This window comes from Aquarana catesbeiana, linkage group LG07, assembly GCF_042186555.1.
Source record: "Aquarana catesbeiana isolate 2022-GZ linkage group LG07, ASM4218655v1, whole genome shotgun sequence".
NCBI classification, from domain to species: Eukaryota; Metazoa; Chordata; class Amphibia; order Anura; family Ranidae; genus Aquarana; species Aquarana catesbeiana.
In genome coordinates, this window is record NC_133330.1 from 219,511,151 (window position 1) to 219,523,909 (window position 12,759).

At 44.8% G+C, this 12,759-nt stretch overlaps 1 protein-coding gene across 3 annotated transcripts in view; it reads right to left on the minus strand.

Annotated features, from left to right (window-relative positions):
• Positions 1-12,759, minus strand: part of AXDND1 (axonemal dynein light chain domain containing 1) — a 199,763-nt gene that overhangs the window by 106,757 nt on the left and 80,247 nt on the right. For all 3 annotated transcript variants that reach the window (XM_073593064.1, XM_073593063.1, XM_073593065.1), the window contains exons 11-15: positions 10,878-10,998; positions 10,618-10,719; positions 9,315-9,481; positions 7,469-7,544; positions 6,570-6,804 (exon numbers count right to left, since the gene is read on the minus strand). In XM_073593064.1, the coding sequence (XP_073449165.1) occupies positions 6,570-6,804; positions 7,469-7,544; positions 9,315-9,481; positions 10,618-10,719; positions 10,878-10,998 (701 nt within the window). The remainder of the gene's footprint in view (positions 1-6,569; positions 6,805-7,468; positions 7,545-9,314; positions 9,482-10,617; positions 10,720-10,877; positions 10,999-12,759) is intronic.

The window sequence follows — 12,759 nt, forward strand, 5'->3', positions numbered from 1 at the left end:
TTCAGAAATTGCGGTAGGGGCTGTACTCTCACAACGACAGGGCACCAAAGCTCTTCTGTACCCTGTGGGGTTCTTTTCATGAAAACTCTCGCCTTCCGAGAGGAACTACGATGTGGGTGACCGTGAACTCCTAGCTATTAAGGCGGCTTTAGAGGAATGACGTTACCTTCTGGAGGGTGCTGCTTATCCCATACTGGTCTACACGGACCATAAAAATCTGGAATACCTGAGAACGGCTAAGAGGATAAGACCCCGGCAGGCCAGATGGGCACTTTTTTTTTCTCGATTCCAGTTCCATGTCACATTCAGACCTGGATCCAAAAATATTAAATCTGACGCACTCTCACGAATGTTCCATGATTCGGAAGAAACCGCACCTCCAGATACCATCCCTCCCCCTGGAAATTTCTTGCTTCCACAAGATATAATCTCCCAAATCAGACGGGCGTCTATGGGGGCGACGCCACCTGCTGGGGCCTGTATCAAGGATGGCTTATTTTGGCATAAAAACAGGATTGTGGTCCCCGAAGAACTAAGGGTACAGGTATTGGAACTGTGTCACGATCACAAATTAGCTGGACATTTCGGCTCACGAAAAATGAGTGATCTGGTACTACGCACCTTCTGGTGGCCTCATCTCATCAGGGATTGTAGGAGGATCATTGATTCCTGCAATACTTGCGCTAGAAGCAAAACCAGTCGGGCCAGAGCTTGGGGACTGTTAAAACCTCTACCAGTCCCAGAGAGACCATGGAGCATGATCTCAATGGATTTTGTTGTTGAACTCCCCCCATCAGAAGGCTTTTCCTCCATCTTTGTCGTGGTAGACAGATTGTCTAAAATGGCTCATTTTCTCCCAATGAAGGGTACCCCATCGGCCACGGAGACAGCTGATATTTTTATTAAAGAAATTGTCAGGCTACATGGAGTTCCGAAGAATATAGTTTCTGACCGTGGTGTCCAATTCACCTCCAGATTCTGGAAGGCCCTCTGTGGCTCCTTGGAAATTGAGTTGGCATTCTCCTCGGCCTACCATCCCCAGTCCAATGGACAAACTGAGAGGACGAATCAGACGTTGGAGCAGTATCTCCGCTGCTTTTCTGCATACTCCTAGGATGATTGGGCCCCCCTACTCCCTATTGCGGAGTTCTCCTACAATAATTCCTTGCATTCAGCCACAAACCAGACTCCATTCTATGCCAACTATGGCTTCCATCCGACCTTTCTACCTGGATCGATACCTGAGTGTTCCTGCAGTGTCTGAGATTTCTTCTCGGTGAACAATAAGCTAATACAGGATACCATGGCCAAGGCCCAAGAAGGATATAAGAAGGTGTTTGACAAAAAGAGGCGTGGAGAACTTGTGTTGGAACCTGGCAACCCAGTATGGTTATCTATCGCCAATCTGAAACTGGCATGTCCATCCAAAAAACTAGGCCCTAAGTTCCTGGGTCCCTTCCTGGTAAGGAGGAAGATTAATGATGTCGCCTACGAGCTTGATCTGCCGAATTCCCTGAAGGTGCACCCAGTCTTCCATGTATCTCTCTTAAAGCCGGTTATCCCCAATTCTTTTGTTGGCCGTACTGTCGGTCCACCCAAACCCATCCTTGTAGACAACGAGGAGGAATTTGAAGTAGAGGCAATATTAGACTGCAGAAAAAGACTAAATCAAACCCAATACCTCATAAAGTGGAAGGGATATGGCCCTGAGGACAATTCATGGGAACCTGAAGATAATTTGCATGCCGGGGAACTCCTGCAAGCTTTCAAGGACTCACATGCCTCCAAGTTGGCCCAGTTGGGCATCCGGTGTCTGCCCTTGAGGAGGGGGCACTGTCAGAGAGCTTACCTGATTGGGCGTTGTCGTGCACCGGGGCGCGTTGGTGTGCGTGTTCCTGCGGGTGCTCGGGCGCCTGCTTCTATAGGCACTGGTGTTGGCATGCCGGCTGGCCGTGGCAGACGCGGTGGTGCCCGGGTGCGTTCGTGTTAGCGCGCGTTCGCCTATGGGCGCTGCTATGCGTCTGCCTGGTGGCGCTGGTGTGTGCGCCTCTGTCCGGCACAAACGCGGCGTTTGGTGCCAATCAGCCTATTTAGGCTTGCTTCTCCCTCTGATCAGTGCTGCCTGATCAACAGCTCTGTGCCTAGTTCCTGTTTCCTGTTTCCTGTTCCTAGTTCCAGTGATTCCTGTGTTCCTGATCTGTTGACGACCCGGCTTGCCTTCTGGACTCTCCTGACCTCCGCCTGCATTTGACCCCGACCTGTTTTTGACCTCGCTTCTGCCTGCTCCTTCTGTCTGGTCTGATCTACAGTGGGGACGGAAAGTGTTCAAACCCCCTTAAATTTTTCACGCTTTGTTTTATTGCAGCCATTTGCTAAAATAATTTAAGTTCATTTTTTTCCTCATTAATGTACACACAGCATCCCATATTGACAGAAGAACACAGAATTGTTGACATTTTTGCAGATTTATTAAAAAAGAAAAACTGAATTATCACATGGTCCTAAGTATTCAGACCCTTTGCTGTGACACTCATATATTTAACTCAGGTGCTGTCCATTTCTTCTGATCATCCTTGAGATGGTTCTACACTTTCACTTGAGTCCAGCTGTGTTTGATTATACTGATTGGACTTGATTAGGAAAGCCACACACCTGTTTATATAAGACCTTACAGCTCACAGTGCATGTCAGAGCAAATGAGAATCATGAGGTCAAAAGGAACTGCCTGAAGAGCTCAGAGACAGAATTATGGCAAGGCACAGATCTGGCCAAGGTTACAAAAAAAATCTGCTGCACTTAAGGTTCCTAAGAGTACAGTGGCCTCCATAATCCTTAAATGGAAGACGTTTGGGAAGACCAGAACCCTTCCTAGAGCTGGCCGTCCGGCCAAACTGAGCTATCGGGGGAGAAGAGCCTTGGTGAGAGAGGTAAAGAAGAACCCAAAGATCACTGTTACTGAGCTCCAGAGATGCAGTCGGGAGATGGGAGAAAGATATAGAAAGTCAATCATCACTGCAGCCCTCCACCAGTCGGGGCTTTATGGCAGAGTGGCCCAACGGAAGCCTCTCCTCAGTGCAAGACACATGAAAGCCCGCATGGAGTTTGCTAAAAAAACACCTGAAGATGGTGAGAAATAAGATTCTCTGATCTGATGAGACCAAGATAGAACTTTTTGGCCTTAATTCTAAGCTGTATTTGTGGAGAAAACCAGGCACTGCTCATTACCTGTCCAATACAGTCCCAACAGTAAAGCATGGTGGTGGCAGCATTATGCTGTGGGGGTGTTTTTCAGCTGCAAGGACAGGACGACTGGTTGCAATCGAGGGAAAGGTGAATGCGGCCAAGTACAGGGATATCCTGGACAAAAACCTTCTCCAGAGTGCTCAGGGCCTCAGACTGGGCCGAAGGTTTACCTTCCAACAAGACAATGGCCCTAAGCACACAGCTAAAATAATGAAGGAGTGGCTTGACAACAACTCCGTGACTGTTCTTGAATGGCCCAGCCAGAGCCCTGACTTACTTAAACCCAATTGAGCATCTCTGGAGAGAAAATGGCTGTCCACCAACGTTTACCATCCAACCTGACAGAACTGGAGAGGATCTGCAAGGAGGAATGGCAGAGGATCCCCAAATCCAGGTGTGAAAAACTTGTTGCATCTTTCCCAAAAAGACTCATGGCTGTATTAGATCAAAAGGGTGCTTCTACTAAACTCAACTAGACTCAAGTGAAAGTGTAGAACCATCTCAAGGATGATCAGAAGAAATGGACAGCACCTGAGTTAAATATATACAGCAAAGGGTCTGAATACTTAGGACCATGTGATAATTCAGTTTTTCTTTTTTAATAAATCTGCAAAAATGTCAACAATTCTGTGTTTTTCTGTCAATATAGGGTGCTGTGTGTACATTAATGAGGAAAAAAAATGAACTTAAATGATTTTAGCAAATGGCTGCAATATAACAAAGAGTGAAAAATTTAAGGGGGTCTGAATACTTTCTGTCCCCGCTGTATATAGTTGTATATAAAATGCACTATTTATCTTTCAAAAACTGTTTCCCAATGCTACACCTTTCATCCAATTTCTAAATTGCTGCATTTGTACATTTTAAAAGCAAGTATAAAGGAATAGTAGTGGTAAAAAAAAAAGCACTTGTGCGTTTAACTAATTTTTTTTGTAAAATCCTCCCTTAAGGGGGTATGGCAAGGGGTGTGTCCTATGCTATATATACTTTTGCTAATAGGTGTCCCTCATTCCCATCTCAAAATGTTGGGAGGTATGGTACTGGGTACACAGAGTAACAGTTAACAGTAGCAGGAGTGTATGAGAACAGTGGAGAAACACAGGCTGTGAGTAAAGAGGTGCAGATAATGAGGGGCTGACTGAGACACACAGGGAAACACACTGGTGCACACAATCAAGAATAAACCAAAGTGCAGAGGGTGATAAGAAACAAAACACTGGCAGAAAAGTAGGGGATCACTGAGAGAGGAGACAGAAGGGGAGACACAAGGAACATAGGCACTGGCACAGCGTCACAGGAAGGAGTACACAAGACTGGATGCAGACTGGAAACCAAAGACACAGGGAACACCAGCATACAGAAACACACAGCCTAGGCTCACAAACAGCACAGAAGCTGAATGACTGGTAGCTAGCGAACACTTGAAATAGACTGAGAGTTGGGAAACAACAGTTTTTTATTGATGGTATGAAAGAGGAACTGTTTTACCTAAAATAATACCCTGCTTTGGTTATGCTAACACCCTTCTAGTTTGCAAGTTGTTAGGCAAATTTAGTTGGCTCCTCTGTAGGCACAGGAGCATGGGGTTAATTATGTTGAGGCTGTGTAGTGCTTCAAAGACTGCGGCTCTGTTACCTCCCCATCTTTTGGAACTTACTGAATGTTTCCAGAACATTGTACGTGGGGGGACAGAAGCTGCAGCCTAAATACTTCTGAAGCTTCCATCAATCCCGGGGAAGGCGGGCCTAGAAAGTAGAGAAGCAACCCATAAATATTATGAAGCCTGGCAGTCTGGGAGCAGGATCCAGCCATCTGGAGGTGACTCCTGTACTGGGGGCTCTCCCCCTGGGGAAGAGAGGAGAAGAGAGAGGAGGAAGAAGAGAGTTCCAGGAACTCACCCAGTTTTAGTCTTAGCTAAGTTTTGCTGCAGACTCCTAGTGAAGCCAGAAGCAGCCTGTCAAGCAAAAGGCCAAGACAGCAGCCCTCAATCCTGGGAGTTTCTAATGCCCTGTACACACGGTCGGACATTGATCGGACATTCCGACAACAAAATCCATGGATTTTTTCCGACGGATGTTGGCTCAAACTTGTCTTGTATACACGCGGTCACACAAAGTTGTCAGAAAATCTGATCGTTGTGAACGTGGTGACGTAAAAAACATGTACGTCGGGACTATAAACGGGGCAGTAGCCAATAGCTTTCGTCTCTTAATTTATTATGAGCATGCGTGGCACTTTGTGCGTCGGATTTGTGTACACACGATCGGAATTTCCGACAACGGATTTTGTTGTCGGAAAATTTTATAGCAAGCTCTCAAACTTTGTGTGTCGGAAATTCCGATGGAAAATTGTGATGGAGCCCACACACGGTCAGAATTTCTGACATCAAGGTCCTATCGACCGTGTGTACAGGGCATAACAAGGACTGAATAAGTACAAACCACTCATTACCCCTTGCAATACAGCCAGGTGCTGTGTCCTAAAAACAACCGTTTGGAACTTTTAGGCCCCTTTCAAACGAGGCGGACTCTGTTTCTACGGAGCCCGCCTCGGTCCGCCGACTCAGGGGGAGATCAGTCCGTTGATCTCCGCTGAGCCGGCGGATGACAAGTCCCTCTCTGCTCACTGAGCGGGGAGGGGCTTGTCAGGCGCCGCTGCCGCCTATGGAGGGATCACATGAAAACGGACAGCGTGTCAGATTTCCCCCAATCCGATCCGCCAGCGACGGACCTGGACGTGGAGCCATCTGTCTGCTTTTCAGCGGATCGGACCGGGTCGGATGTCAGCGGACATGTCTCCGCTGACATCCGACGCTCCATAGACTAACATGGAGCGACCGTTCAGGTCCGCCGTCAAAACTGACAGGCGGACCTAAACGGTCCGATCGTGTGAAAGGGGGCTTACTCCATGTTCCTGCTGCACTATTACTCCCACTGGAGTGCAGCACAGTTCGCAGTTTGGATAGAGCAGCCAAAGACTCAGCAGGTCCCCAACCATTTTTTTGCAGTTTACAGTTTTTCTTCAGTACTGGGTATCACATGCACCCCCAATCCCCATTCAAGCTAATTGTTCCTAAATAATCACCAAAAACCAAAACCTCCAGACTGCTTATTGAGCCATCTGGAAGCATGTGAAAATACAGTTTGCCTGGCTGTGGGTGCTGTGTGAGGGGAAAAAGGCCCGAAATCCAGCTGCTCCTTCAGGGGTAGCTCTGCGCTAAAATTTGTTCTATTAATTCTTGTAAATTTTAATGAAAAATACACTTTCAGTCCTAATTTACACTGTGGACTGCCACCGCAATGTATGCACCCTTTTAAATTTCTTACCATTTTCCCCTTCCACTCTTCTCCTGTATTGCTCACACAGCATCTCTATGGTGTTATTTAGATCATCCATGGCTTTGTGCTCTGGAGAAGGTGTACCATCTAAGCCCTGATGTCTTCTAAGAACTTCCTCTCCAACGTGAGCCCATTCTTTTTGGATGTCAGCAGCTGCTTTCAGAGACTCCTGGCTGCTCAGAACCTTATTTCCCTCAAACTGCTGCTGTTCTTCAGCCAGCATCTATGTGTATATTTAAAAAAATGATGAAAAAAATAGAATAAATACATAAAACATATACAGTAGATCAAACACATGGTTACAGGGCTAAATGTTATTCAACGTATGTGTTAAAGTGACTGTTATTGACTTATGGTACAGGGTGCTTGGACTGTAATTCTGTTTTTGTGAAAACTATAATATATAGAGATAATCAAAAAATAAATACTTGAAGCCTCATGGAAAATACAGTCTGAGATTCTTATTGGTCATAGTGATTAATCCGATTTTACCTTCTGTGTTGCCAAATATGCACAAAAGCATGAAATGTAGTATATGACTAATGACACAGGAGTGACAAATTCACAAACAGAACTCATTTCTGTATTTTTTTTTATTGCATTTTTTACTACTTTGGCCAGTTTTGCTTGTAACAAAATATTCAGTATCAATTAAGATACTTATTTCTTTTTTAAAACTATAGTTCAGGCAATCAGTTACATACATACTGTAATATGTACAAAACAGTTTAAAATTTTCCTGCTGAAGGATTTCTAATTATGTTCAGCCAGTCTTTTTGTCCAGACACCTCTACCAGAGATCACAGATTTTTAGCAATAGCTGCAAACTGTAAAAACTTTTTTAGTAATAGCTGCAATTATAGTTTTAAATTATAAAATATACATACATTTTCCCAGGTTTTCAGGTCGTCAAGTACTGATACAACTATTTCATCTGGTATTGCGTAGTAGTTCCAGTCTACACTAATCAAAGAACAAAAATGCAGACACATATCAGCATTAACAAAGTAAACAACCTCTTAACTAGAAATATTAAGATAACACCTAAAATCAATATGCTATTTTTCCTTCCAACACTGCAAATATCAACACTGACAGCCTTCATCTGTATATATACAATTTAAATAATTCTCCTTAAAGCGGAGTTCCAACCAAAAGTGGAACTTCCGCTCCCCCCCCCCCCCCCCCGGTGCCACATTTGGAATGGGCACATAAAAGCATAGAAGGAGATTTGTCATTGAGAGTGTAAGCTCTACCTATCAGAATAATTGTCTATGACATGATGGTGTCCCTTATGAGGTCCTGAGGACAGGACAAATAGGGAATCCATCTGTCTGATCGAAGCTGTAGCTTTAGGGAGACGCTAATGGCTCTGATTACATCCAGGCAATAAAGAGAGGTTTCCTTTGGATGCTTTGGAGCAGGGCATAAGGATGGTAGAACTACGTATGTCCTCATTGAGGTGGAAGATGATATCACCTTGGAAAGAATGGATGGTCATGGATGTAAGACAATCTTGTCTTTGTAAAGTATGGGGAATTTCTCCTTAAAACAGAGAGTCACCAACTCAGAGAAACATCTGACAGATGTGATAGCAACCAAGAAGGCTACCTTGCAGGAGAAGTCATCTGGTCATCCCGAGGAAACACAGGGTATTTCTGGGCTTTTCATCATCATCCTCTGTGTTTCAGATCTGTAAGGCTGTAACCTGGTCTTCTGTACATATGTTCTCTAAATTTTAAGATTGACATATCTGCCTCAGCAGATGTTCATTTTCGTTTAAATGTTTTAAAACTTGCTGCTAAATGCCTTGGTTTTCCTATACCTTTGGATTTTCTCTTAGTGGACTGCTTTGTCTGTGTTTGTTTTGGTGTGCCTGCTCGGTTTCTTGGACTGCTTTTGGACATCCCTAAGATGTTTTATTACTGTCAAGCTGTGTCCCTCAATAAACAATAGAGAAAATGGGATTTTTTGTACTTACTGTAAATCATCCTTTTCTCAGAGTCTATTGAGGGACACAGCTTCCTTCCCTCGTATGCTTTTGTTCTCTGCTTGCTACAGCTAAACTGGTGTGAGGTGAGAGGTGTTTTAACCTCAAGATGGCTGGCCTTCATTTTTTATATGTGCCCAGTGTCCATTTCTTCTGTAGGTGACAGTATAAATCTAGGTTGCTTAAAGTGGTTCTAAAGGCAGGACATTTTCCCTGTATTAAAGTAAAAAATTGTCCCAGTAATTGTATTGCCCTCCCCTCCACCTCCCTTTATATACCTGAGGTCTATCTCGTGCTGTGCCCAACTGTAGTGCCGCTGGTCTCTGTTCCTCTCCCCACAGTACACAGGGGAAGTCAATTAAATACTGTGAGGAGCGAGCGGGGAGTGGGGCAGAGCTGCGCTGTGTGTGTCTATGGATGCACACAACGCGCCTCAGAAAAGAGCCTGTAGGTGTGCCCCCCATAACAAGTGGCTTGCTAAGGGGGCACACACAGAAGAGGAGGAGCTGAAAGCAACAACAAGGGTTCCCCATAAGAGGAGGTTCAGGGCACTGTTTTTAATTTTAGAAAAAAAAAAAATACCTTTACAACTGCTTTAATTATCATTAAGCTGTGTCCCTCAATGGACCCCAAGAAAAGCATTTTATGATGAGTAAATCTTATTTTGGTGGTATAGGTAACACAGACAATTCCTATTTGTCTCTCTTAAAAACGAGACTCATCAGTTTAAAAGCTTCACATACAAGATTTTTTCCTGAAAATATGCGTGCAGTTTCTTCATATCTCTACAGATAATCTGCAATTTCTCTCTGCTCGACTCCTCACTGCGCTTCACCTCTTGATCAAAGCGGGCCATGTGCTCTCGCCATTTTTCGGTACTTTGTTGGATTTCAGAAAGGTCTTTTGTGTCCTACAAGGATCATGAATAGTGAATAAGACAACAGAGATTAATTGATAGGGTAGTGCAGAAAGAGATGGTGAAGTGCAAAGTTGCACAATCCAGAGAAAAGAAATAAATCCAGAAAATAAAAATTCTAATTAATTGTTCTAGATGCAATTTGTAATTAAGGTTTTGTCTTATTACAGAACACTTCTACTTAACCTATAAATTTTGTCAATATCTGCTTCTCCTGGTGCTTAAAGAAACCTATACATACCAGGAACCCATTTGCAGGCATACTTGTGGCTCTTCTAATTCTTAGCATGTTTAACATTATTTTACAAAATTAAAATATATAAGCTGAGCTGGAGAAAATGGGCCCAAATACTTGGGTTTTCATAGCTACAGGCATACCCCACTTTTAAGTACAAAATGGGGTTTATTTACTAAGGCTCGATTCACACCTATGCATGTTGCTTTTGAGCGTTTTTGGAGTTTTTTTTTTCATGCTTGCCACGTTTTTGAGCAGCATTTTTGTAGCGTTTTTACAGCGTTTTTGTGGCGTTTTTTACGCGTTTTGCGTTTTTTTTTTTTTAGTTTTTTTTTTTGACAAAAAAAATAAATAAATAAATAAAACGGCAAAAACGCATCAAAAACGCTGTAAAAACGCTGCAAAAACGGTGCACTTGCGTTTTTGATGCTTGTCCATTGACTTCCATTACATGCAAAACGCTGCATTTTGCATGAAAAAAAGTCCCTGACCCTTTCCAAAAATGCAGAGATACAAAAAGGCATTGATGTGAACATGTTCCATAAAAACCCATGTTAAAAAATTCCCATGCATGTCTGCAAAATGCAAAATGCATCAAAAAACGCGCTAGTGTGAATGGAGCCTAAAGCTGGAAAGTGCAAAATCAGACTCACTTATGCATAGAAACCAATGAGCTTCTAACCCTGTACTTATTTACCTGCTCTTTTTGGTAAACATTTATTTTTCTATTTGGATAAAGTGCTTTCGTGCAGGAATGCACTTTCAGTAATCAAAAATTATCCTAATTAAAACATAGGAAACCTACTTTGCTGTATTTTTATTTCAAGTCAAAGGCAATGAGGCAAATAACATCATTAGTACACTTTGTGTTTGCCTAGATCTTACTTCAACCTACATTTGATGCAAGAAGCACAAGAAAATGCAGGACCACCTTTGTCCAGGCTTTCTCACATAAGTACATTTTACGAGCCAGTTGTAGTTGGTTGGCTTCTATTACCTAAATTAAAGAACACAGTGACATTATTACAGATCAAATGCTTATGCCCTAATATGCTGTATAGGATTGAATTAAAGCACTCAAATTATAACTTCTACAAGCACAAAATTTACCACCGTCTTCAATACCAGACTGTCTGTAGTTGGCAATACACTCACCTTTCTAGCCAGCCTATATGTGGCTGAACTCCAAAGATCTCTTTCTTCTGTGAGGTGAACAACCTGCTTCTCCAAACGACTCCTCTGCAATTCATATAAATCACGATACTCTTCCAAAAGGCTATAGAAATAAGATTCCCAGTGAGAAAACACATGGAATACATAGAAGGCTACATTGCAAAAACACCTTACGTTGCAATATACAGTATTTAAATATATATATTAGCTTTACCCACTCGTGTCAGCCTACCACGGGTCAGCTCTGCTCCTCTGACTCCTCCAGAACCACCCCCACTAGCCCACAAATTCAAGCCCCAGTACCCTACGCCAGTCCATGACCATGACCTTAATGTGCTTCTTTTTGAACCACTCCTTTGTTGCCTTGGCGGTATGTTTTGGGCCATTGTCATGCTGGAAGACCCATCCATGACCCATCTTTAATGTTCTGGCTGAGGGAAGAAGATTCTCATCCAAGATTTTACAATACATGGCCTCGCCCATTGGCCCCTCAACATGGCAAAATCAGCCTGTAACTTTAGCAGAGAAAAAACATCCCAAAGCATCATGTTTCCTCCTCCATGCTTGACTGTAGGGGTGGAGTTCCTAGGGTCATAGTCAGCATAGTGAGCACAGAGAGGGGAGGGAGGAGAAGATCAGCTTTGTGTCCTCTGTCATCCCGTGCAAGAGAGGACACACGGAGAGGGAAATAAAACAAATGATGCCGGTGTCTCTGTGCTGCTCTTAGATGAGAGACACACAGGCGTTGCCGGGGGGGGGGGGGCGGGCCGCACCGGGTGACACCCGCCAGAGGGGTGACACCTGCGGGCAGCGGCACCACACGCTGCACAGTCCTCATCCCTACACAGCGCTGCGAACAGCGGAGCGGACCGAAGCCGCCTCCCCCTCCTCTCTGTTTACGGAGGGGGAGGAGGAGGAGTCCGAGGGACACATGCCACTGTGCCTATCCCACGCTGTTCTGAGGTCTGTAAAGTTTTTATTCAAATAGACATGCGCTGGGGGGAACGCTATGGGAGGGGGGTCTGCACTGAGTGGGGTCTGCATTGATGGAGGGGTCTGCACCATGGGGGGTCTGCACTGAGGGGGGTGTGTGCTGATGGAGGGGGGTGGTCTGCAATGAGGGGGGCCTGCACTGATGGAGGGGGGTCTATACTGAGGGGGGGTGTGAACTGATGGAGGGGGGTCTGCAATGAGGGAGGGGAGGTCTGCACTGATGGAGGGGGGTCTACACTGGGGTCTATAGTGATAGAGGGGGGTCTATACTGATAGATGAGTGTCTGCACTGAGGGGGGTCTATACTGATAGATGGGGGTCTGCACTAAGGGGGTCTACACTGATAGATGGGGGTCTATGCTGATAGAGAGGGGCTATACTGATAGATGGGGGTCTGCAATGAGGGGGGCTATACTGATGGATGGGGTCTGTACTTAGTGAGGAGGATCTATACTGCGAGAGGGGGTCTGTACTTAGTGGGGGGTCTATACTGAGAAGGGGGTCTGCAGTTAGTGGAGGGGGGGTCTGTACTGAGGGGGGGCTATAGTTGGTGGAGGGGGGGTGACACCAATTTTTTCCTCACCGGGTGACACCAACCCTAGTGATGCCACTGGAGAGACACGCTCTCCGCTCAGAGCCGTGCTGTCCTGAGAAGACAAAGGACTGGATGGGCACTGATAGAGGACACTGATGGGCACTGATAGAGGACACTGATGGGCACTGATAGAGGGCACTGATAGAGGGCACTGATGGACACTGATAGAGGACTCTGATGGGCACTGATAGAGGGCACTGATGGACACTGATAGAGGACTCTGATGGGCACTGATAGAGGGCACTGATGGACACTAATAGAGGACTCTGATGGGCA